Genomic DNA, 27,078 nt, shown 5'->3' with positions numbered 1-27,078 from the left:
CTATGTTAGAAGGAATATGAAGGGTTTTAACATGTATAGAGACAATTATATCAAGTCCTGTCATGAAACTCAAGAATTTGGGGAGTATTAATATTGAAATGTACTCCTGTGAGCAGCATAACTGAGGATTTTGTTTATCAGCTGGGAAGCAGGAGGCTGTTTCAAGAGGCAACGGCACAGAATCTCACAACCAAAAAGGGTAATAAAGTTCAAAACAACTTATCTTTCTGACAGAACTGAACTGAGGTGTGGTTTTTACTCTAAATGTGCCTTAGCAGCTTGATCTTCATTCAGTGGAGAATCTGGATTCTTTTGAGAGTCTGTTCACAGGCTCTCTGAGCCAACTGAATTGTGTTCAGATGTTGGGCATATCTCCATTTATAAATAATGATGTTTGGAACTTTCATAAAATTCAGAACTTCATGCTTGTTCTTTTCTCTATGAAAGTTACTTTTAAAGACATTTTAAAAGCAACTTGGTTTTGAAATGAGGAAAAGACTGCATTTGGCTTCATTATCAAATTTATAAGCCACAAAGCAACATTTGCTCTTCTTTGCTTTCTGATACAAAAAGAAGTTTCCACAGTCTCTGAGATCTGTAGAAGGGAAGCCCCTTTGTGTTTCAGTGCTGTTTGGAGAGCAGAAGGAAGTAGAGAAGGAAAAATCTGGCATACCATTTAAAACCACAGGGTTTGATTTTACTTTTTTTTGAAAGGATAGGAATGCTTTTTTGCAAAGAACTTTCAAGAGGTTTTCTCATCCTTTAGCAAGATCTGAGAAGAATCCATTAATTTTACAAAGAAATATTAAAAAAAAATACTTTCCCTGAAGAAACTATTATAAAAAATGTTACTACATCCAGTTGTGGCTGTCAGGTTTGTGACTTACTGAGCAGATCAAATAGTACCCCTGGTTTGCCATCTCACTTGTGACCCTCAGTGACCCAGCAGTGACAGTGAAGGGAGAGTAAAGGAGAAACAACCTGGGACACAGCACATGGTTACACAGCCATCATGGTTGTGGAGTTCTGGCAAATATGAACAAAGAAAAACTAAGTACAAAGTCAGAAGATTTGTTGGGGTGCATATGGGGTTTTTTGACAAGAAACTGGTGATACTACATAAAAAAATACTGGGGAGGAATAAGACAAAGATGGTCAGGGATTTGCAGCTCATCATTATCCAGAAAAATTATTGTCATGCAGTGCTGCAACTAGTTTCCAGGAAGTTTTCTGCCATTATGAATTAAAGAAATACCCACAGGAAGATAAGATACCTTCTTTGAAGTCCTTAGTCTCTATTTTAAAGCAGTGAATAACAGTAAATAGCATCAATACAGGAATTGATGGAAAGGAACATGACAATACAAAGCAAATTCTTTTTAATAATTCTTTTTTAACACTAATAACATATAAGCACCTCTTGAAATAAAATGTGTGGGGAACTATTGGGGAAACATGTGCCTGTCTTGTGAAAGTTAGAAAACTGAAATGTTTTCATATTTTGCATTAAAATCTTTCCAGTGTTTATTTATTTGTTTTAATGGAAGAAGAAAGAGAAGCTCACACCCAGCAGCTGCTCAGCTTAGGCAAAATTTGGAAGTCCCAAGTTCAAGCCTCTGCTAAAACTTGTGTTTGTTTATATAAAGTATAAACAGAGAAGACTTGGTGGTTACAGTAGCTTGGTGGTTTTTATCTGTGGTGAAAGAGAAGATCAAAATCACACTGAATCAGGAAAAACAGAGACTTGGCTGTGACTCACCCCCGGGCTGCAGGCTCTGTGCTGCAGCCACTGGCAGGAACACTTCACTCCTCCAGTGTCACCCTCCTCTCTCAGGAGAATCTGCATCTTTGCTGAAGCCTTCCTGCAAAACTAGCATATATTTCACAGTGAAGAGTGCTGGCTTCAAAACACTGACCTTTTCAAGTGAACACCCATTCTGTTGAAACACTAGTAAGTAATTTCAGGGCTGTATCACCACCTTGTAGGAAATTATTTGTTTGTCATGGCTTAACAGCTTTATTCTTTTCTTTTTCAGAAAGGAAGTCCAGGAAAATATAAAAATAATTTAAGGTGAAAAAATCACTCTAAATTGAGTAATATCTTAATGCCCTGGAACTTTAAATCCCAAAAAGCAATTCAAAATCTGGAGCCCCTCTATTATAAAAAGACAAAAATTTTTCCTGCTGAAATTTTTCACTCTTTTAAAACTGCCCATATAATAATGATTTCTATCAGCTAGATCTGCCTTTGCATTTACTTAATGCAAAGTCACCCATACATCTTGGCAGCACATTTGCAGTGTTGTCTGCTGGCTCTGTTAAAAGTAAATAGGGTTGAATGAAATAAGATGCTAAGGATTTATCATGATTCCTCCAGAAAGTGCTCACATTTGGACAAAAGATACCAAAAGAAAACAGAAAGCATGTAATACTTGCCCTCCCTTGGGTGGCTTGCAGTGGATTTCTGTAGAATATGTTAATGAAATAATTACACTGATTAAGAAAATAGATTAAGTTAATATTCCTGTCTTTAATTTCTTTCAAAAATGTTATTTTAGTGCCATAATTCTGTTGTGGATCTTGAAAACTTATTGCAGCAATGTTCTTACACACATGTATATAAATGGCTCTTTTCAGCAGGAATATCTCTGAGATTTATGATGAATCTGTAATTAGGATATAAAATTTCACCATTGAAATGTGACTACATATTGGGTAGAGAATGGCTTCCACTCACAACAAATTGTTTTGCAAATAATTTCAATTTATGTTTACATATGCAAGTACTTCGCTTAAATCTGTGGGACTCATACTACAACCAAACTATCTACCCTGAGAGGAGACCCTGAAAGTTAACATCTCACCTCATATCACAAAACAAGGGTGAAGAAATCTCATCTACAACCTTGAATAAATTGTGTTTCACATAGAAGCACAGGAAATACCATGTTTAATACTACAGCGAGACACAATTTTTATTTTGAGGGGTTTATCTAAGGTGAAATTCCCAACAGCCTGAAACTTGATCACACTGTATTGCCTGCCCAGACTAGAGTACTTAAAATCTCCACATACTAATCCTTTTATAGCTATATGTTAATAAGCTTTCTTAATCTTTCTAGGAGCAATAAGTAAAAATATTTTAGAGGCCTTTCACATTAAATTTCCCTTTCCCACACTGAAATGTGTGCATTGAGAGCTTTTTCATAATGAGAAGTGATGGGCAGTCTAAATAGAGGAGTCAGTACTGCTGGCTGTGTGTACAATTAAAAACAACTACAACAGCCATTGTGCTTTCTTCAGATGTCTTTAGACATATAGTTTCCCAGGCTGTAATTTGGAAATTAAATACATTAATATTGGGTTTTATTAAGGAAAATAAACTAGCATAGCCTCTTTCTGTGAAATTTTTTTGAAAAATACAAATACTACCAAGGTCCTGCCAGAAAATGGTGTATATTGTAGGAGTATATGCCTGTGAGTCCTGCTGCCTGGTCTGAGGAAGTATGGCCCAGGGCAGTCACATATGACCCAGGAAAGTTTTGTCTTTCCTCTGGTTTCTGCCAAAATCTTTGTTCTGGAAGTGTGCTTAATCACTTCACCCTGCCTTGTTTTTCTCTACCATTTGTCATAGCCAAACAACAAACTCTCTGTTTTGTCAAACATTTGGCATGAAGGTCACTTATCTCAACTGACCCACTAAGTGCTGCCAAAATGCAAATCACACCGATGTCACTGACATAACAGAATTTCACCTTAGTGTTACACAACAGACCAACACTACATGGGGCACTTTAATTCAGCACTGAGAGGGTGCAAAAATGGGAATCTGAGGGGGAATAGCAGGAAACAGGACTAAGCAGTGGATGAAAAGTACAGGAAAGTTAGTTAAACTGCTAAAACCAAATGGAGACTCCAGGTCTGGAGGGTGGTAGCTGCTCTGCTTGGCCACCGTTTACACACCCTACCGTGGCATGTGCCCACACCCTCCAATATCTGAGGGTGAGCAAAGGAACTTTTCTGCCCAAGGGATGCATGAGCTGTAATCTCACCTTTTCACTGCTGGCAAATGCATGTTTTCCACAACTTCTCTTAATGATTCATCTTTGCAGACTTTCTCTAGTCTGGGATTTAAGGGAGGTGATGATTACTAGATACAAAGATGCACTTACTGATTTTCTTATGTGCCAAGTTACTCTATTTAAATCCTAAGATTCCCACTTCAGACTCTTCAGTTATAACTAGGAATGCAACCTGATTTTCACAAAGAGTGACTGCATTCTGCCCTGTGAAAGAATGGTCATCTTTCACTTCCCAGTTGCAACAGTGTCTCAAATCACTCAACTGTTCAGCTCACAAGACCAAACATTCTGATACTCTGTGTTCTCTTTGTGTTTCTCACAAATGACACATGTTTACTGTGTTTTCTTCTAAATAGCGGTCAACATGAAAGCAGCCTGGTCCCCCTGCAAGAATCCTGCTCACTAAATGGAGCAAGCACTGGCTGAGGATGTAAAGCTATTTCATAAAAGGGCTGGTGTGTAAAAGACTCCAAATAAACAAAAACTGCTGAGACATCTGAAAATAGAGTGCAGTGCTGGACAGGTTCACGAAATAGCTCTGAGGGAACTAGTACTAGCAAAGGCAGTATGGCCCTGTCAGTGCAGTTTTTCTCTGCAGGATGAATTATCCAGGGCTCACTAATGCAGTTGTATCGATTTTGAGACCTTGCTAGCCTGGGTATCCTTACACAGCACAATGCTCTGTGTGTGTATTCTTAGCGCTCATTCTCAAGAGAAGCCATTAAGGTGTCACTGGGTCTTAATTGTCTCCATAGAGGATGTTTTCTTTAAAGCCCTGTTTGTTTGAAAAACAAAGCAAAACATATTGCTTAAGTTTTATTTTCAGACCTCCACGGGGAATTTTGCAGTACTGTGCATGTAATTTACAAATTATTACATCATTTATTTTTAGAAGCAACTACTTCAGTGATGTAGAGAAATTCACCTGGTTTTAGAGGAAACAGATCTGACCAACAGGTCTCAGAACTGCTGGGTGGTGAGCTTTTGTGGAGGGAGCAGAAGAGTCCTGGTCAGGGGCTGTGGACTGAAGATACTGAATGTCTGTGCCAGCCTGGAGCAGATCTGTGGGCAGGGTGAGAAGCTGAGAGCCCCACACCAGCCCTGTATGTGGGGGAGCAGTCACTGAGGACTGGCTCTTCTCCAGCCCCTTACTGGGGAGCAGATGGAGCTCGTGAGTATCAATTTCAGGTCAATTTCAAGTCAACATCATCTGAAAAGCAAAACAAAATTAAAAAAAAATAAGTAAATAAGGAGTCGAGGACTGAGGGAGCAGGGCCTGTTAATCCCTGAGAAGAGAGAGCTGAGAGGGGACCTCATTAATGTGTATAAATACCTAAAGGGGGTGCCAAGAATATGATACCAGGGTCTTCTTCGTGGTGCCAAGCAAGAGAACCACAGAATGGTTCGGGTTAGAAGGTGACATTGATTATCATCTTGTTCCACCCCTTGTCATGGTCAGGGACACCTTCCCCTATCCCAGGCTGCTCCGTGCCCTGTCCAGCTGCAGGGATGGGGCAGCCACAGCTTCTCTGGGCACCCTGTGCCAGGACCTCACCACCTTCAATTTCCCCCTAATATCTGATCTAAACCTGCTCTTTCCATCTGAAGCCATTCCCCCTTGTCCAGTCACTACGTGCTCTTTTAAACAGCCTTGCCTCATCTTCTCTGTAAGTTCCCTTCAAGGCAGCAGTTGGGTCACCCCAACGCTTCTCTTTTCCAGGCTGAACAATCCCTGTGTCCCAGCCCCTCAGGAGACGCGCTCCATCCTGGACGGGCAAGAGCACACGAGGCCACGGGAAGGCACAGGGAATTACAGGGGAGCACGGGGAAGAGCTCCGCTCCGGATCAGCCTGCCCGGACAGGGCGCGGAGCCTCCCTCAGCGGAGATGTCCCAGAACCACGGGGACGCAGTCGGGCGCCGTGTGCTGTGGGGCGGCTCTGAGCCCCGGTGGGCCCGGTGAGCCCCGGTGAGCCGCTGTGGGCTCCGGTGAGCCCCGGTGAGCCCCGGTGAGCCGCTGTGGGCTCCGGTGAGCTCCGGTGAGCCCCGGTGGGCCCCGGTGGGCTCCGGCAGCCCGGGAGCGTTCACCCACAGCCCCCGGCTGAGCTCGGCTCCGCCTGGCCCGGCCCGGCCCGGCTCCCGCCCCGCCCCGCGCGCGTTCCCGGATGGAAGCGGCGCGTCCCGCGTGACCGCTCCCTCCCGGAAGTGCGGCGGGAGCGGGAGCGGGGCCGAGCGGGAGCTGCGGAGCGCGGCGCGGGCACGGCCGGAGCAGCGGGACTCGGCGCGGGCAGCGATGCGGCTCCGCCGCCGCCCGGGCTCGCCGCCTTCGCCTCCCGCCGGGCGCCGGTGACCGTCACAGCGTCCCCGCCCCGGCGGAATGAGCCCCGCCGCGCCGCCCCGCCAGCGCCGCGATCCGGTACGTGCCGGGCCGGGGGTGCGGGTGCGGTGCGGGGGAAGAGCCTTTGTTGTGGCCTCGGGCACGGGGCAGCGCCGGGCGGTGCTGCGGGAGGGCCGGGCCGCGGGGCGGGCGGTGTCGGCTGTCCGCGGTCCGGGGATCAGCGACCCCGGGATCAGCGACCCCGGGATCAGCGACCCCGCCTCGGGCTCCCGCGGGCCCCGGTGAGGCTGCCCGCCGCTCGGCCGCGGGGCCCCGCGGTGCTCTCCGCCCCGGCCCTCGCTACCCCCGGTGCGGTTCGGTTCGGGAAGTTCAGGCCGTGCGAGGAAGCAGAAGGCGGCGGCTCGGGGGGTTTGGCTCGGAGGTTGTTCGCCGTCTTTTGGGCTGCGGCAAAGTTTGTGGCAGGGTTCCGTGGATGGTGTGTGAGGAAAGCTGCCCTCGGTTCACCATCTTAGTCGTGGTCAGGAAGTGGAGTTGACTCAGGCTGGTTTCACCTGATGATGTCGTCGGCTGAAATTCCCGGGAGTCCGGGCAAAATTTGCATCACACTGAGGCTGTTCGAGGGCAGAAGTAGGTGAGAAAGACCGTAAAGCATGGGAAACGGCAAAACAAAGGAAACTGTATGAGCGATATCGATGAGGTCTCGGTATTTCCTTAAGTGTAGGATACTGAAATCAGCAATCCATTTTAAAACGTAGTTTTGCTTTGTGACTCTATTCGTAATTTCTTTTCTACATAGATGTTAAGAGTCATAAAAATAGTACTTGAACAAAAAGGATTGTCTCGAACCTCCTGCCAGGAAGAACAATCTGTGACAGAGTCAAGCAGGGTCCTTCCTTATTCTTATCAGTTCTGCAGAAAGCATTATTTCGATAGATATCCCATATGCTTACAGGAATTTTTACCACAGTGGTTCTGAGCTAAACCATTTGTACGACTGCCAAGGCATTTTGTTGTAACCATAAGAAAAAAAGGTTAACAAAAAATGTCTACTTTTATGTTTTTTACTAGAAGTTGTATTATTTCTGGAAGTAAATATCCCTTTTTAGAAGGGTGCTTAGCAGTTAGTGTCACTTCTGAAAGTATTTTACCTGGCTTCTCTCTGGGCCTTCTGGGATGTGTGGCCAGGGCAACCATAAATGTTTGTGAAGGATTTCCAGTGTGTGTCTATTGCATGGTTATTTCCCCCTCACTCTGTAAGGAGATATTTACTTAGGAAAGGGAAAATAATTTTTAAACAATCTGCCTTTTGTGTATAAAACTGCAAACTTGTACATCAGCAGAAACTGCGTTTAACTCTCATCTGGAAATCTGAGATTTTAAATATCCAGAAATATCCTTGGTGTTATATTCCCTTGAAACAGCTTTCTGCCAAACTTTTAACTTTGGTACTTTGCAGCCTGCTTTTAAACTGTCAGTGAAAATAAAAAATTACATTCTGTACTTGCATAGGCGGCACAAGCTACTTGTTGCTATTAAAAACTTGTATATGCTATAGACAAATATAAAATGAATTTGAAAAGCTACCAATTTTTCTTTCTGGCCCTTATCACTGATTTCAACCATCAGTGCATGCTGTTAACAGTTTTGCATGTTCAGTTGAAATCACATAAAGCTAATTTTTTTCCTCTTTTTTTTTTCCCTATAGGTTGTGTTTCTCTGTTGTTTTTTTTGTGCCTTTGAAAGCACCTAGATATAAATATACACGAGAGAAGAATAAAACTAATTGTCAATATCAACATAAGTTAGAGTGGAGAAGAAATAGCTGAGGACAGCAAGAGGAAACAGTTGACTTGCACTTCAATCTCATTAATTTCCTGCTTCATTCATTCTTCCCAGGTTTTCTATCTGCATTGGCAGACAGTCTGCATTGCTTTTCCAGCCTTTCATATACAATCTCTTCACTTTTTTTTTTTTCTCTTTGCATCCCCTGCCGTTGTAGAGGTGGTGGTAATTAGAAATTTGTCCTGTTGAATATTTCCAGGCTCTTTGGTATGCCTAGGTGTAGGCTTCTATGTATCTTGCCTTATGGAACCACCTCAGCCTGCTTTTTTCTTTTTTGTTATGTTTTCATGTTGATGACAAGTGGATATTTTTGGTGGGTTTTTTTTCTCACAGTTTTTGTGACAGGTTCATATGCTCCTTATGGGCATTTCTGTCTCCTTGTCAAAAGCAGTCTGCTTCCTGTGTATTTACCAAAACCTGGTTGAGACTAAAGAAGTCTTAAGTGAGACTGTTACACTTCCCAGAAGCAGCAGCCTGATACCTGTAGTCATAAAGTCCTGGGATCTTCGAAATACTGTGCTCCCAATCAAAACATGAAGACCATACATTTTGTCCTGTATGTCCTGGGCCTTGCATTTTTGGGATGGAATAGAAGGCACTTGCCTCAGTGCTTGACTCACGGTCTCCAAGAGCCTCTTGTACCTTGGCACTGGCACAGGGTGCCCAGAGCAGCTGTGGCTGCCCCATGCCTGGCAGTGTCCAAGGCCAGGTTGGATCATGCTTGGAGCAGCCTGGGATAGTGGAAAGTGTCCCTGCCCATGGCAGGGGGGTCGGAATGAAATGATCTTCAAGTTTCCTTCAAACCCAAACCATTCCATGATTCCCTTTCCCCTCTACAAAATATGTACATATTCACAAGAGACCTTCTTTCCTTTGATTTCTTGAGAAAATTTCCAGTTCATGTTCCTGTGACATTCTGTTGCTTCTTGTCCCACTCATATCAAAAGGCTTCCTATTGGAATTGTCCCTTCACATGGAAGTAGGAAATCTCTCAATCAGTTTGTCCTCGGTACTTAGTGGAGATTTACTGCAGCTCTGTGAGAGGTGGAGGTGTTTTAGTGGTGGTAATTTAGACGTTGTAGTTCTTAACTGAGAGAAGATGGTCACTTGCCTTAGTTCAGTGGATTTCTTAAGAAGTGTGTGTAACTGTTACAGAGTGAGTGTTTTGCATAAATCTGGGGTTTTGGTAATGTTTAAGCTATTCAACTTGTGTGGTGGAATTTTGGCAGGAGTGTACATTCAGTATTGGAAAGAGCTTAACCTAAAAACCCTCAGCTAGAAACCTCAACTCTGTTGGTTCCATTTTATCCAAATTTAATAGCTTTCCAATGTGTTTTTTGGTAGCCTGGTTTAAAATTATTCTTTATCAGCTACAAGTTTTTTTTATGTTTTGTACAAGGAATCACTTTGCAACCATGCATATATCTGTCAACGTTGTTGTGATGAGTGTTTGCATATAGCATTTGGGAAATGTAGTGGAAAGTCAGATACTCTTTCAGCTGATTCAGAAAGTCATTGGCATGGAATAATCCAGAGAGCTCCCATGTCCAAATTCCCTGAATTAGATTACTTATCCTTGATACTGCCTTGCATCTCCCAGAAGCCGTTTATCACTTCATTTTTTGGTGAAAAATATTACACATTCTACTTTTAATTGTAACAGTCTCCATCAGCTCATCCACTGTGGTTTTGTGGCATTTGCTGCTTGCACTATGTTGTGACTTGAGTTCTGAAGTAGTTCAAGGGTGAAGTATCATTTGATGTGTAATTTACCTGTGTGCTTTAAGAAAAAGCAATTGTGTGCCAGGGAGAATGCAACAGAGTAGCTCTTGGCGTAGGCAGTGCTGCTGCTGGTGGAGTAAATGTCTCCAGGAGTTGGGAAACTTCCAAAGTTCATGGGGTGGGAACCTCTTATTGTTGTGCAGTGGAAAGGATCACTGGGTGAAACTTGGGAGCCAAGCTTTCTCTTGGCCTCCTTCCTGGTAGTTCCTTTAATGTTGGTCCCCTCCCAAGAGCTCACTTACCAGTTGGTCAAGTCTTTGCAAAATCGATTCATGAGTAGGGCTGCGAATGGAGGTGAAGGAAATGGGGGGGGTGAAGTCTTACACTTGATTTCTTTCAAATGCCTTGTTTTCTTGTGTACTGAATGATCAGCAAATTTATTAGACTTGGGTGTCTCTAAAAGGATTTGAGGTGGTTGCATCAGTGTTTGCTTCCTGAACAACTGGGATTAGGTGTAGGTGCAGAACTCCTCTGGCCTGAGGAATAATGGGTATAACTTTCTCCTCTGGTGTTCTACTTTCTAGCTTTCTGTTCCATGCTGACATTTTCTTTGGAAAAGTTCACAAAAGCTTTCATTTTCCTGGCTTTCTTTATTCAGATTCGGTTTCTAATTGTGGAATCTGCTTTCTCCATTAGCGTGGCCTATAGCCTATGAAGGACTGATGATTTTAGTACACAGAGTTTAAGACCCACTGGGTTAAGTAGAAGAAAAATCTCAACACAAGTTTTTTAGTGTTTTGAGCGCTTAATAAATTAATCTAGTGATTCAGATTAGCTGATAATTTCTCTAAAATCTTTAGAGGACACACATGTTTACTGTCTTCACAGAAGACAATAGGGTTCTGAATTACTTCATATGTAGACATTACCTCAGCAACAAAACTATCACTCTTTAGTGGCAGTTTTTCTTAAGTTTTAAAACAAATATATTCCTTATTAACTGAGATTAATTTCAGAGTTACTTATTTGTAATCAAAACTCTTGAAGATAAAACCAGAACTGTTTTGTAATGAATTTATATAACGAGTGGTTAATATAGTTTCTTCAGCTTCAGGGATTGAGCAATTTATAATTAAAATATTAAATTTTAGCTCCTTTTTGTAAGTATCAGATGTACCAGTGGGCACACTGGTATTTATATATCAAGTTGAGTAACTGTTCTTGTAACAGGACAAAATAGTAATTTTAACTAACATGTCTGTGCTGTGTGCAAAGTTAAGTGCAGCAATTATTTGTTTACATCTGGATTTATACCTCTTTTTAGCTTTTTTAAAAAGCATTTGGAAAGTTCCACATAGAGTCTGTATGAACTTATTTAAAGTCATATTTCAGTTCTGAAAATGTTATTCTGAAGATGAAGTTGTCTGAAATCTCTGGCTGATTTGTGTGATTGCAGGTTAATGTAATGCATTGCTGTACTGACTGTCCAAGTGGGTGTGATCTCACTCTTGGATCTGGCACTGCACTTGGCATATGGTTGTTTCAGGGGAATAAAATGTATGAAATCTATTTTCAGTGGGTTTTTCTGATCTCTGCAGAATATGTCAAGGTAATTTTTTTGTTGTTTATTTATGTGCATATAGTGAGCAAATTTAATTTAAAAATGGCAGCAGAATAATATTTGTGTTGCAAAGGGTGATATTGTTTCTAAGAAACTGAAACTTTTTATACTGAAGAAGTTTTTGCATAAACACATTTTATGCAAGTTTTGCAAAATCCACTGGGCAGGTGGTTGATCCAGGGTAAAAAATACAGTAAATAAATCTGAAAGATTTGAATTAATACTGTTGCATCTCATGAGAGGCTTGTGATTAGGGGAGGCCCTGTCTTGCTCACGGCAAGAGAAAAGCATTTTTAGTAGCATTCTGCTGAAGTGGGAATTTTCCCTTAAAAAAAAAAAAGAGGGGAAGGGAAAAGAGAAGGAAGGCATGATATAACTAGAAGTGAAAGAAAAGCTTCCATAGGCAGTAACCTTCTCAGAATTTGTGTGTGGCAAACTTTAGATCCAGAGTTAGTTTCTGTGATTAGTTATATTAATAAGGTCATCAAGCAAAATCCACTTTTATTCTGTAGCCAGTGGTTTTGAATATTGTTTTACAGGCCAGGCATCATTTTTAATGATTAAATAGCAGTTGTGTTTGGAAAGGTGCCATCCCCTCCAACAAGTGTGAGACTCTGCTCACGGAGTGCTGAGGGGAAAGATATATGGCAGTAACATCATCAAGTGTTAGTCTGGGTTACTAATAAATTACAGTGTCTGAGCCTGCAGAGGTTTCCAGAGTCACTTGTAAAGAGGGGCTGGGCACTTGGTGTTGGCTGACTTCTTGAGTTCCTGGTAGTAAATCTCATTTTTCCTGCTGTTTGCTTCTCTGCTCTGGGAGAGCCTTTTTGCGTGGCGGCACTGTGTGTGCGGGGTGGCCTCGTGGGATGATTCACTCGGGGTTGTGTCTCCTGTGTGTGCATGGAGGCAAAAAGCAGCAGACTCAGATCTGCTTCTGGTCTGCCTTGTTTGACAGCACCCAAGATGAAACCAAATCTATTTACTCCACAGCCAGGCCACCCCGACAGGCCTGTGCCAGCCTCTTTGCCTTGCTGCTTACTTGGGAAATATTCTGTCTTGAGCAACTAAAGACTGTGTAAGTAGGGAAACTTAGGGGAAACTGCCAAGCTTTGGATTGTTTTTGTAGTGGAAAAAGGGATCTTAAACAAATTATATCAGAATGGTTCTTAAATCCTGAAGTATAAGCAAAACAGTACCTGGATGTTTTTTGAATAATAAAATGATAGAAGTTGTCTACTTGACTTTGAAATTCAGAAGCCAGTTTCTGTTGGACTAATTTGTGAGCTGGAGTCAATCATCCTTCCAACTCAAGATATTATATGATTCTATGAACTTTTAGATCTGTTTATCTAAACCAGTTTAGCTGCAGTCCAGTCCTAAGATGTTAAGTTTTGCTGTCATTGATGGCTTTTAAGAGATTACTGCTTCATATTCACCAAAGCAAATGTGTGTGCAGCTCTCCCTCTTGACCTGTCTTTCTCAGGATGTGTCTAATCAGCTGTTGTGGATTAGTTCAGTTTCCAGGCTGTTGGGGCAAATTAGCATCAAATGCAGTTTGGTCCTCTGGCAGAATTGAGTTTAGGCCTTTTTTTCTCAATTTCCTTTAAAGTGTCAGTTGTTTTGCACAAAGTTTGACACTCGGGCATAGAGGAGGCCTGAAATGAGCTGTGACTTTCAGAATTTCCAAGATGCAGCTGTGTGCACAAATGTGGCCACTGCTTTGCCATGAGAGGTAACAGGGCAACACATGTGTGATCAGCCCCCTCCTGACAACATCTGTGAGAATGAGCTTTTGCCTGCTGAAAGCAGTTGTATCGATTTGATGTGAGCTTTGCAGGTGATGCCAGTCTGCAGAAGTTAATGAGGAGAACATTCTGCTGCTCTGTACAGCTCGTTTGCAGAAAATGACAATGCAGCACCTCTCTCCAGAGAGTGCAGGCCAGTGCTTTTCACAAATCTTATGGATTTTAAAAGAGAAGAAAACCAAAACAACCCAAACCACCCCAGACTAGCTGTGAATCTGCTAAAGAAAGATATTTCTTCGTTATAGTTGGAATCAACTTCCTGTTGGCTTATACAAACTCCTGTTCTAAGTGAAAAGAAGAAAGTTAAGATTAACATTTTCTATTTGGTGGACTCTTGATTATGTGTAACTGAAGCATTTAGGGAAGAAATGTCTTCATTTAATATACTTTCACATGCCAGTGATTTGTTAGAGTAAGAGTAATGGAGTGAAACTAAGGAGGGTTAAAGATCACTTTGGCTGTATACCAGGAAACAAACCCGACAGCAATAGATTATTTGAATAGAATATTTTCCCAAGAGGAATTGTGGTAGAAATACACCTCTTTGGGGTCCTGTAAAACTAGACTGGGCAATGAAAATGAAAAATGCTGTAAGAAATAATCTTGCATTTCTTCTCCAGGGAAAAGCATAGATGACTGCTGTAGGGGGTGGTGTGGGATATCTAATACAGAGCACAGTGGGTTTCCTCTATTACAGAACAATAATGCAAGGCTAATGCTGAGATTTTTATCAGTGTGCTTGGCTGATGTAAACTAGACAGTTTTAGCTCCAGCTCTGCTGAGCATGTGGGCTTTCTCACAGCTGAGGTAAAATTCAACTTTATTTTTCAAAGCCTTAGGATAGAAAAGAAAATTAAGAGAAAAGCCTGAGAATAGCATGTAAGAGACTACAGTTTTTACAGTTATTAGTATTACCTTGCTAATTTTAAGCTGCTGACTTCAATGTCATCAGTAATAGGTGCACCATCATCCTTCTGAAAAGTTGGGCATTTCCCACATGCTAGGTTATGCCTTGCTGGGACTTCTTTGCTGGAAGCACCATGAGGATGTGCTTTTAAATTCTGGACTCTTAGTTGCAGCTATTTTGAGATGTCTGTGACCCCAGCTGCCTGCCCTCTCTCTGCTGGAGTTTACTGTCTGCAGGCAGGGGTGACAGGGAGTATTTGGAGTTTCTCATCTGTCACAGCCCAGTCCATGGCAGTATTTTTTTCTCACTGGAAAAGTGTGGAGAGAGTCATGAATTGGCTCGTGGTGTGGCTGCTGATTGTGTCTCCTGGCAGGGCACAGGCTTCCAGCAGAGCTGTGGGATGGCAAGGGGGACATGGTAAGCATGAAGCACACAGGAGCAGCCAGAGCTTCTGATTTAAGCTCCAAAGCTTGGGTTTCTGTAAACTTAGTTGCTATTGCGTGGTTCCAGAGCAAACATAGACTTAAATAAGCATTTTTTTAATATCATGTTCTAAGAAATCATCAAACCTTCTTAAATGTTATAGGCTGCCTCTTCAGTAAGTGGTCATAGGGGTTTCCTGTGTGTAGCCCAATGCTTTTCCTTTCTTTTGCTCCAAAAAGGAGAAATTTCTCATGTTAGAAGTACTACAGATAATGTAAAAGTGTAGTTCCTCCTTAACCTATAGTTTTCTAACTTAGGGGATGGATATATGTTATAGCAGTTGTGTAAGTGTGAGTAATTCTGTTCACTCAAATGATGCAGTGATGGATGGGGATTAAAATCAATAAATGCTGAACACTATTTAAATTTTTGTAGGTATATCTTAAGTGTGTTTTCAGAGGAGATAATAACTGAACAAATTGGAAAACTGCTTAAGCTTAATAGACCTTTCAGACATCTGTTATTGTGTTATGGATCATCCAGCAGGAAACTTAGTTTAATAGTTAGCTCTTTAGGAAATACAACAGCAATTCTTTCAAAAAGATCAATTATGAAGGGATACAAATCCTCCTAATTAAGAAAACAAGCCTATTTTTTGCAAAGTTCATTTTTTTCTACTTACTGGTAACAATTGTAGGAGTTTATATAAGCTTAATTAGCTTATAAGACAAACTCTTAAACAAAAAAATTTCAATTTGCCATAGGCATTTCATGCCAGCAAATAAGTGTGACTCAGGTGGTGGGTGGCTGTTACACAAATCCTTCTGTGATCAATGAGAAAGGGACATGGCTTTTTTCACTCTTAAATAGTTTGGCTTTCATAAGCTAATGCTGCCTAGAACTGTGTGATCCAGCTGGATCCAGGTGGGCCAGTGCAGAAATAACTTTGTCTTTGGCCTTAGAATGTCTTTCACTTCAGACATAACTATTTTGATTGGGTTTGTTTTTTTCCTTCATTTTTATATTCATAAATGTATTCTTCCTCAGCCAAGAAGTGAGAAGATGGTGTTTTTCCCAAGAATTTGCCTTCTGTGTAATTTGAAAAGCAAAACTGATTCCTTGAACAAATATTGCTAGTTTTATATAAAACATTTAGATATTAATTATATAACACTAGGTAATACTTTATTCAGTGATCATTTAATGAGAGGAAATTAAATAAGTGTCTCTGTAACTACACCAATGTTTAATTTGAATGAGCTTTTGGGAGTTGATGTTGCTGAATGAAGAAGGACTTATTTTTTTTTTAAAGCCAAACCCTCAAAATTTCACAAACTGTATTTGGTTTCTGAATTATTTATTTACTAGGAATAAAAAGTTGGAGGAATAGAATGTTATTTACCAGTTAAACTTCAGAAGGTGATCTTTATTTCAGCCAGTGATGAAATATCAGTATTTCCAGAGAGGGGACAAAAAGTTAATTCATAACAGCTTTGCATTTTTTGCAGTGTTGAGCTTTGCTCAGGAAAAGGCTGTCAGCATCCAAGTGGAATGTGCAGTACATGCACTTGGAATTTGTTGGTGTGGCCCTGGAGGAGCCACTTTGGTCCTGGAGGCCTGAGCCGTGGGATGCTGGAAGGAAGAGGCTCAGCAGGACCTGATCACGGAGTTCACAACGTGCTTTTCTCCTCATTCTTGAGGGAGCAGGACAGGCTCGCTGATTTGCTTGGAGAACCATCTTTGGGATGGATTCTGGCAGGCTGGGTTTGACTTTTGGGGTGTGTGGGTGCCCTGCAGAGGACAGTTTGTTCAGCCATGCTACCAGCAGCGTGCTGGCTGCAGTCCCTCACTGACACACCAAGGTAACCCACTGCTGTTGTGGTTTCATGTGCAGCACCTCGTGTGCACCTGCTGCACTGTGCCTGCCTGGAGAGCTCCTGAGATCTGCTTCCTGAGCTGCTCCTGGGGAGAGCTGGCCAGCATCCTCCTAACAGGGCAGCTCTTCAAACAGCTGTACCCAGTGCTTTGTGGCTTTATTACTGGGGTGTAGAAAATTCTTCTTTGTGTGTTCCTATGTATGTGGTGCTTTCTTAATGAGCTAGTCATTTTTTTCCAGTGAAAAAGTTGAGATAATTCCAGCACAAGATTTAAGAGACTGGGAATGTGCTCTTGTCTAGCTCAGAGAGGTTGGAAAGTAACTTTCTTTAGAATAATGTTGATAAATACTTAATTTCAGACAGGGGAAACAAGATAATATTTTCAAAAGTCATGTTAGTAATGTAGGAAGTCACTTTGAATCTTAAGATCTCTTCTTAAAAGTTAGGAAAATGGAGGTCAGATAGAGCTTTTGATGAAAATATGTGGAAATACATTTTTTGGAAGGTAGCCTGTGCTTTCTTTACACTGTGTGTGCAAGTAATTAGTTAACAATAATCAATTTCACATGGCTTTAAGTTTAGCATAAGTATTTGTTTGACTAGGAGAGCACTTCAGTTAATTCCTAAATAAAATGTGCTTTGAGAAATCTCCTTTTTTTATGTTATTTCTGCCTACTTGCCTACTTGCTCACTGTGGAAGGATCAGCTCCTGGAAGATCTGAACTAAACAGAATCTGGTCTATTTGCAGAATGATTATCAGGTGAAGCCAGTACTTCTCTTGACAGGCCAGGAGAAGTGATAAGCCCACCATGTTTGGGATCTGGAAGTACAAGCAAAGAACCTTTGATCTTTTCTTCTTCTTCTTTTTTTTTCTTTTTTTTTTTTTTTTTAATTTTTATTTTTGAACACTAAGTGTTCGATGAAGACAATGAACACAAACTCTGAATTAAATCAGCACTTGATGCTGTACACTATTCAGTATATCACTTCATTAGAAAAAACTCCAAGCAAAGGAACTTGACACCCTTTAAAAATACACCTCATTTTTCTTTGAAAACCAGAAAGTTCTTTTACTTGTTTTCCTGTTCCAGTGCATGTTTGCCCTGATGGTCAGACTTTTCTGCCTGACAGAATGGCCACACAGACTGGTTTGTTGGGCTGTGTCCAGACAGGCACTGCATTGCTTGAAAATTCTTGGAGCTATTGTCTGTTAATGTTCCCTCATTTCTACTGCTTTGTTCATGATAGCCTGCAGAGTAATAAATGCAGGTTCTAGCATGAAAATTGTCACTCTTAAGTTGTTTCATCCTGCAGATAGCAGACCTGTCTTCCTGCACTTCACTGATTTAATTCCACCCAGTCGTTCCCGGACTGGTTTTGTGAACTGCAGCTCTCTGTTCCCAACCATTTGGTCTAATGGGCTGTGATGAGGGGTTGGTACTTGGAAAACCATTTTGTCAGAGCTGATGACAGTGGCTGATCAATGATTCATAAACAATTTCTTCAGAGTAGTATTTAGTCTCCTCCCCACGTGGAGCATGGTAGAACAAAGGGTTCCATCTCCTTTCTCACCTTCAGGCTGCTCGTGCAGGGTCCACTTTGCCCTGGTGACCATTGGTGGCACTCAGTGTGGTCTGGCTGTCAGTCTACAGACTGCAAAAGCCCTTCTTCAAGTATCCCTACTCTCCATTTCAAGACAGCATCTTGAAAGCCTCTGTTCTGTCACCTTGTAGCTCTGGTAAATATCCCCATGACCCCTCCCAAATCCCAATTAACTGATTAAGTAAAGTGAAGGGCAGATCTGCAGTACTGCTGAACCATTTCCATCCTTCTCCCTCTCTTTTGGTACATGTTAACAGAGCATCAGAAGCTCTGTTTATTCATTCTCCCATTATTCAGTTTGTCTTGGTTGGTCATACTAAAAAATACTAAAAAATACAAGCAGCTCCTGAACACAGACTCTCAGTATCAATGATTTAAAGTTACTGCTTTCTGCCAGTTTTCTCAGTCTAAAAACGTGATAGGCTTAGTAAATTCATGCAAAAAAGTGATGCGTTAATCTGTTCCTCAGAGGTGTATCAGGAGGTCATGAAAAAATCAGTTGTCTGGTGCTAGTGCTGTAAAGGGGAAACTTTACAAAAAGCTGAGGCTGTTCAGAAGAACCTGAGAAGTGTACTTAGGTAAAATCAGACCTTCCTTAAATAAAGGCCATGCAGCAGGTGGAAGCAGCTTCTGAAGCACAGCTGCCATGGGTAGAGCAGGTACAGAGAAAAGGCAACAGATGGACCTGAAAATAATTGCAAATAACTACCTTTGCTTAGAGTTAAATTCTCAGTGAATCAAGCTGATTTAGCTGTGAGATGGGTGTGGGCAGATAAGTACTGGTAGCTGGCCCAAGGTCACTGAACACTTTCTTAAAAGAGACTGTGTAGAGCAGTTATTTTCAGGCTTTTCCAATTTAGAAACCCCTTCAGAGCAAATTTGGCTCAGATCTGCCACTCCTTCATAGTTACTGGGAGCTGACTGGTCTAATGGGCTGAAGAATTGAGGTGCAGATGAGAGGTGAGAAAGTCCTGTGCATCTCATGCAAATGACAGAATAAGGAATGGGCTGTATTTCTTCTTGCTTTTAGCTTTGGAGACTCGAGGAGCAGCAAGCAGGGTCAGTAAGGCCGAGGTAAGTTGTTCTAACCCTTTCAGGATATGGTTCTGTGTCAAAATCTATTGCATTTGGGGAACAGCTTCAGTTGTCACCAGTGAGTAGGATGTGCTTCCAGAAGTAATGGTAATATAAGTGCTAATATTTGCTTTATGAAAGCAAAAGCTCATATGTATCCTTCCAAGGAATTTTACTCTGGGTGTTCTGTGCAGAGAATCAAAACCAATTGTAAACATGTAAGCAAAAACTATGTAAACACAACATGCACAATAGATGTGTTTCCTGCTTAAAAAAACATGAAGCAAACAAGTTAGGTTATCTTAAATTTAGGGATGATGTTTGTTTTTCATTTATAGGCAGTACTAATGGAGTACTGAATGTTGCCACAAATATAAGTTTTATTTGGGGAAAACTCATTTGTTAAAGACAACTGAATTGTATTTATTATTAGTTTTCAATGTCTCAAGGATCCATATCTTACAGGAGACCTATTCAGTATTTTGTTTTCACCCTATCATAGCAGATCTGTTGGTAGAGATTCATTAAGGGATATGATTATAAAGCATCTGCTTCTTCATCTGGTAAAAACTGAGAATTAACTTTCTTTTCAAGCTCTTATACCTCTGTGATTCAGAGCAATCACCTGTCAGCAGGCTTTGATGTGGAAGGGCTGCTTCATACCATGAGTGAGAAGCAGTACCAGAAAGGCAGGGGGGAAAACATCCAGTGAGGATCACAGCATTTCCCAGAGCAGAGTTCTTCCTGTAGGAATAATGAACCTGTTACATCATGAGTGAATAGTACGTGCTCTTGCAGTGTCTTTTTACCAATGTTTGCATGAAACCTTGTTTCTAAGTGTTGCTCCATCCCTGGAGAGTTCCATCATGTGATGTGCAATCACGTCTTTTGAGGAAGACAATGCTGTTCTATCACAGCTAAAAAGAGCTGTACAGTGAAGCAGTCAAATGTTGCAGAAAGATGCTTGCTTTTAAGTGATAGCAGGATATGTTTGAAAAAACTTTCTGTACCAACAGAAAATGTTTTGTGGCAGAAATAATTGATTTTTTTCTGGTTTGATCAAGGTTCATTTCACTTTTTTAGCAATTTAATGAAGCGGCATAAGTGAGAGTCTGTGCTTGTGACAGGAATCTGTTCACAGCTGACAGCAAACCCTCCCTTAAAGGAGAGCCAGCCAGGAACCCAGAGCTGCCCTCTCATTGCCCACCTTCTTTCATTAGCCATGCCCAATTACTGTGTAGCCAGGTGTGGGGACTTGGGCAAGTGACTCAGTTCCTGGTGGGCAGGAGCTGCAGTGCTCTCTTAGGTGGTGGTAGTTCATAACAAAATCACTTTATTTTTTGTCTTGGGGCTGAGTGAAACTGTTTTCTAGCTTTGTCTTCTGAGAGGGAATGAGTGTGGTTGTGGTGGTTATAGTTCTTCAGCTGTATCTGTTGGTGTTAAAGATCTGTGAAAGAAATACTGCTTGAAATGCAGGTCTGATTTCCATTCAGAAATCTCAGAGTTGTGTGAACCTATTCTACTCAGAGGTGGCCGAGTGTTCTCGTGAATTATGGCTGGGTGAAAACCTAAGGCATTGTATTAATAACTGAGTGCTCTGGGTACTCTGCAAGTCAAAGGACGAGAGCCTGAAGAAAGTTCTAACGCTTCTGGAGTGGCCAAAGTGGTAATTTGCAAAGGGAGTGTTGAAATATTGTCATTAGTGGTGATGCGTGATGCAGAGGTGCTTATTTTTATAAATTATTGTGTGAGGGCTCAGCCTTCAGGTTTTGAGCACCAGTAGTTGTTAAATGTGTGACACCCAGCAGAGCCGTTGTCCTCTTTTCAGGTTTAATTTTCAGATGCATCATTTAGTAAATACAGTAATACGAGTTTTTGTATTTCTCACACCTAAAAAGGGTGAACAAAATGTATGAATTCCTTTTTTTAGGAGAATTACTGAAGCTTGGATTGCTGTCTTGATACTATAAACCTGCAATAAGTGGCAATGTCAAGGGTTCCCACCCCACCTCCTCCTGGAGAGATGTCCAGTGGACCTGTGGCTGAAAGCTGGTGTTACACCCAGGTAATCTACATAAATTCCAATGGCTTCATTTTCTATTATTGTCATAATAATTGTTAAAAAAACCTAAACTAAAGTTATTGACATATTGAAAAAATATAGCTGACAATCTAAGTAGTTCTCATAGTTAATGCTTGATATGTAAGTTAAATTTTCTTAACATTTTCTGATCTTTTATTCAGGTTAAAGTAGTAAAATTTTCATACATGTGGACCATTAATAACTTCAGTTTTTGCCGTGAAGAAATGGGTGAAGTTTTAAAGAGTTCTACATTTTCGTCAGGGCCAAATGACAAAATGAAGTGGTAAGGTCTTTATTTGAGCAAGTGCTTGTGTTTTGGTTTTGGGTTATTTTGTTCACAAAAATTGTAAAGTTAAATTAAAATAAATATTAAAACTTGGGCACTTCTTGGAGGGTTACTGTAGGTATGGATTAATTCTAATTTCAAAATGTCAGCAATCACAAAGGAAACATTTATTTCAGTAGCATTTAGGATTGTGTCTTGTAAAAATATTTCTGAATTTATTCTGGGTACCATTAAAAAATTTCAATCTTTCCTTTTTTTTTCAGGTGCCTGAGAGTGAATCCAAAGGGATTAGATGATGAAAGCAAAGACTACTTGTCATTGTATTTGCTTTTAGTCAGTTGTCCAAAAAGTGAAGTCAGAGCAAAATTCAAATTTTCCTTGCTGAATGCTAAAAGAGAAGAAACAAAAGCAATGGGTAAGGGAATATTAATGTGGTTTTGTAAGAACATCATCAATGTAATTTTTATCAGTTGAGAGCAGAATTTAATATTGAGATAGACTTTTAAAATACCTTTTTTTAATTTCCTTTTAGAAACATAATTATAAAATCCTATTCATGTTTCACACGTTTCTGATCACTGAGCTATGTTAATTCTATCCTGAGCAGTATAAATTACAGCACATTGCCAACTGCTGTCACTCCAGGTCCTTGTCACTTAGTTTTTCCAGCAGATTATTCTTGTTTCCTGTTAGTAGAGGTGGATTTGCTTGTTTGTAGCTACATTGGAAGTGTTTGATTTCCATTGTTAAATAGGATAAGCAGACATGGCTGGAATTTTTTAGGCATCCTTTACAATATTTTGGTCTATTCCAGCTGATTTACACTGTAATCAGTTTAAAAATGTGTCACATGTACCCAAGGAATTAGAAGACTTTGAAATAACTGGTGATTTGATTTAATAGTTTTGTTGATATGAAAAATAAGTGGAAGGCTCTTAGTTTCAAACTTGGGAGCATGACCTTCATTGGAAATTCTTTTTGGAAAAGCTGGGATTCTTGTGGAAATGAATAATTTCATGCTTATCTCCACTGAATTTGTTCTGCTGCAAGTCCTGTATATGAAGAACACCTATCTTTCTTCCCTTCTTCTACTCCAGGACTTAAGAGATGTTTCAGGTCCTGTTTTGTTGCAAGTTCTGCATTTCTTATCAAAAGGCTGTAGTTCTGCAGTGTTTATACCCAAAGTTCATACTATTTCTCCTTAAGTAACTAGGTCCACTTGTAATCTTCTAATTAAATCCACAGAACTGAATTCAAAGGTAAAAATTAAGTTATTGGACTCTTAGGAAGGAAGATAAATATATATGTTTTACTCTACTAATCTTTTTACACTGATGGTGATGGTTTCTTCAGTCCTGCAAACTTCCTCTTCTGAAGCTTGTGTGAGCAAAGCTACACTTGGGTACATTTGGAGAATCATTTGGACTTGACATAGTCCTGGAGTGGATTGGTTTTTGTAATAAAACGTGAAGCTGCATCAAAACCTAATTGGAGATAATCACAGAAGCACAGAATTGTTGAGTTTGCACAGGAGCTCTGGAGGCTCAGGGTCAGCCTGAGCAGTTTGCTTGGAACTTGTGGTGCTTTGAGATTTCCAAGGATGGAGACCCCACAACTTATTTGGGCAATCTATTTTAGTTTCTAGCCAGCTCCTGCTGGCCCTTTGTTTGCCTTAGGGGTTCTTGTTGATTTGTTGTCCCCCAGGACACCAATGTCCAGTGACCTGTTTGTTCCTGACCAGTCTGTAGCAAACATCCAGATCCTGACCCATCAGCTCTCTGCTGGTTCATCATCCACTGCAGTGCTAAAAATCCTGTGAGTGGGTGTGTCTGCAGCTTCTGCAATAGTAGCTGTGCTGTGTTTGGCACCTTAGGAGTTATAAATATCTTTTCACTTTAGGAAATTACCAACAGAAGTCTTATTTTTTGAACTCTCTAGCCATTTGCCATCTGCTTCTGTGGGTGCTGTGTATTTACTGAGACAGGAAAATGATGCCCCACTTCCAATGTCCCTTGTAAATTGATAATTTATGCATAGGCTGCTGCTTCAAGGGGTGAAGCTGTGTATGAAACAAATAGTGAACTAACATTTTAACTTTATTAGAAGAAAAATACATTTGCACTTTTGTGGTGCTCTATTTTGGTTCTTAATTTTGGGGGTTAACACTAGTTGTTGCTGCTAAGAGTAAAATCTAAGTGTGCAGATAAAGAATTGGGCTGAATCTAGAAAACTCGTGAACACTTTTGGGAATGTGGATTTCTGATTTTTTTTTCTTTTAATTCAATGTAACAAGGATAAAAGTTGGTAAAAGTGTGAAAACACGGATCCAGATGCTGAAAAAACTAGACAATATTTAAAAACATGTTTTTCTTCCTTGGTATGCAGGTTTTCAAATGTGAGCAGTGTTGTGTGTTTATGCTGTTGCACTCAAAGCCCACGCTGCACTTGAGGGGGTGCATTTCCCTCTGCTGCTGTGCTCTGCATGGGCTTGTTGATAGGGGGAGTGTGATGAGGTGACAGGGACAGAGACCTCACACCTCCTGCAGTGGCAGCTCCTGGCAGGCTCTTCAGTGTATTCTGAAAATGCAGTGAAAATCTCTACAGGATATTTTGATTGATATAATCATGGTGAAGAGCTGCTCTGAATATATTTTTTCCAGCTCTTAGGGGTGAGGGCAGTGTGTGACACGTGTGTGTTTTCTGTGGTACATGCTCCAGTGTGTTCCAGTGCTGCTGCCAAGGTCAATAGTGTAGGGAAGTCTGGCTTTGCTGCTGGCTTTATTTTGGAGGCTGTAGAAGGAAGGATATTTGAACAGATTCTGTCATGAAAAACTTTGCTTTTATTACAAACTTCTGACTTGGACGTCTAAAGTGCTCTCTGGAAGGCTGAAGCATCACTGTGTACAGCAAATGTGATGGTGATGTGTTTCTTGCCCAGCTTTTTTGGAATGAAAGAAAAGTTCTTTCTTAAAGAGCTCTTCATGACATCCCTCCCCACTTCCCCCTCTGCTCTTATTTCAGTATTCTTGCTGTCTTAATTTTGAACAAATTTTCTAAATTTAATTCAGAATGTGCTTTATTTACTTAGATTCTCAAAGCCATTTCCAAATAACCTCTTTCCCATATTTTACTTTAAGTATAGGGTGCTGTTTCCTGTGGTTTGATTTGGCCACTTTTCAGTGAACCAGCCACGTAAAATGTGTGATCTTACTGGATTTACAGGTGTTTGCCCCGAAATGACTGTTGGAATTCTTTTTTGGCTGTGAGCTTTAGAAAAAAAAAAAAAAGTTGTGCGGTCGCAACAAATCTGATGGATTAAAAAAAAATAAATCTTATAACTAGAGCCAAACGATAAATATAATTAATATCTTTTATGACCAAAAGATAGTTTAGTAGTTGAAAGCTTTCAATTTGCTATTTTAATGCTCTTACTGTATTTCAAAATAATTTCAACTTGTGAAACAAGATTTTCCATTTCAGGAAGAAGTCAAACCAGATTGTTATGACAACTGCAGAGTGTTGTCAGGATGGGTTTGTGGTGACAAATTCATTGTAATGGTGCTTCCCTCTGAACAATTCCTGTTTTGACACATTGGCATTCTTTAACACTCACTGAAAAACTCCTTGTGCTGGATGATGCCTGAGACATCTAATGAGAGGATATGGTTCAAATTACAAATTGTGCTCCACCAAGTTCTATCAAGTGTTTTATAAAACAGCACTATTGCAATATTAAAAAGGTTTTAATCAATTCTGTGTTTTCTAGAAATGTGATACATGATCCAAATGTGTTAAACTGATGAATTTTTTTATTAACACTTAGTCTTGATTTGGAATTAGGTGCTATTTGTTAATATTTTCCTTTAACTTGCTCTATTTGTGCACAATTTTTTATCAGAAAGCCAAAGAGCATATCGATTTGTGCAAGGCAAGGACTGGGGATTTAAGAAATTTATCCGAAGAGATTTTTTACTAGATGAAGCTAATGGTCTTCTACCAGATGACAAGCTTACATTATTTTGTGAGGTGGGTATTAATTTTTAAGTAATAAAGTTTTAAATTAAATGTTTCCTGCTCTAATAAATAGAGATTTATGTTGATTTAAACAGTAGCATACCCTAAAATGGTCTTCTAAAAACTATAAACTTGGTAAAATATACATTGCTTTGTCTGCATTTTATTTTATTTTATTTTATTTTTTGGTGCTTGTACACTGATGTGTAGAATATTGAATTGATCACTTGTAAACTGCTGGACTTCTCTATGAATTTGCAACAGTCACATCAGAATTGACTGTAGAATTATTTATGCCAGAGGTGGCTGGTGTGTGCTGTCTAGAGCAATGCTGTTTTACTGAGGTCACCTTTATTTAAAGAAGTTGTATTTGGAGTTAGAGGATTGGTTTTCACTGGATAAGCATTATCCAGTGCTTATCCACTGGTTCACATTAAAGAAAACTCAACTGATTGTCAGAATATATATTCCTTTAATAGCCTAATTGATAGCTTTAACCAATGAACAGGTCTTTCCAGTAAATTAAACACTTGATTTTTTGACTGATTGTTACATTTTGTTTCCTGAGCGAATGCAAGTATTTTGCAGAAGGTGTGCTTGATACTGAAAATTAACATTGAGAGCTGTGGTATAAATTTAACTTCATGGTGTATTGTGAGTCCCTTCTTCTATAATATCATTTATGTCCATAACCTAAATTTTCATATTAAATTTCAGTAAAAAGCTTACTTGGTGTTAAAAATGGAAAGCAGAGAAAGTAGCAGTGTAAGTGGAGTGTATGTTGAATATATATTGGCTGGTTATCTGGGCTGCCATAAAGTGATTAGTGACTTAGAAGGATGATAGATGCTCTAACTGCTAATAAGTTTGCTTTGATCTGTGTATTTACAGGAAATGTGTAAAATTGTCTTGGCAAGATTACAATTTAATTATATGTCATTATGCTGGGTAGGAAGAATAATTGAAATGTGGCCCTTGAGACTAGATACTGCAAATATAGTGCATCTTATTTTCACTTAGACAAGTTAAATTAGCTGCATGATAAATTTGTTATGAATACAATTATTTGAGTGATAAAAGCAGATATAACAAGTGTTTTATGGTTCTGTAAAGATACTTTTGAGTATTTTCTCTTTTTAAGTTGTCTTCCTAATGAGCACTTTGATGTAAATGAGGAGCTCCTAAAAGTAGCATTTGGTTTAGGAATAGATCACTCTAATTTTAGAGATTAGGTTTGTTTAAAAAATATAAGTAGAAGAAATACTGAATTTCCACAGAGAAATACTGTTATTTAAATTCCGATGCTAATCACTGAATTTAGCTGTGTTTCCCTACAAAATGTCTTGTTGTTTTAATATGAGTGGCTTTTGTGAAGTGTTGGTTATAAATGTAGAAGGAAGTAA

At 40.2% G+C, this 27,078-nt stretch overlaps 1 protein-coding gene across 2 annotated transcripts in view; it reads left to right on the top strand.

The window, feature by feature from the left end:
* The first annotated feature begins 6,309 nt into the window (after positions 1–6,309).
* SPOPL (speckle type BTB/POZ protein like) overlaps positions 6,310–27,078 on the top strand; it is a 32,967-nt gene continuing 12,198 nt past the window's right edge. The window contains exons 1-5 of one of the 2 annotated variants that reach the window (XM_021548628.4): positions 6,310–6,496; positions 21,223–21,357; positions 21,537–21,658; positions 21,925–22,076; positions 25,560–25,687. In XM_021548628.4, the coding sequence (XP_021404303.3) occupies positions 21,280–21,357; positions 21,537–21,658; positions 21,925–22,076; positions 25,560–25,687 (480 nt within the window). In that variant the 5' untranslated portion in view covers positions 6,310–6,496; positions 21,223–21,279. The remainder of the gene's footprint in view (positions 6,497–21,222; positions 21,358–21,536; positions 21,659–21,924; positions 22,077–25,559; positions 25,688–27,078) is intronic. The other variant, XR_014956672.1, reaches the window with a different exon arrangement.

Source organism: Lonchura striata, chromosome 7, assembly GCF_050655825.1.
Source record: "Lonchura striata isolate lonStrDom1 chromosome 7, ASM5065582v1, whole genome shotgun sequence".
Classification (NCBI taxonomy): Eukaryota; Metazoa; Chordata; class Aves; order Passeriformes; family Estrildidae; genus Lonchura; species Lonchura striata.
Note: the sequence above shows the minus strand (reverse complement) of the source record. Positions and strands in the feature narration are given on the sequence as shown.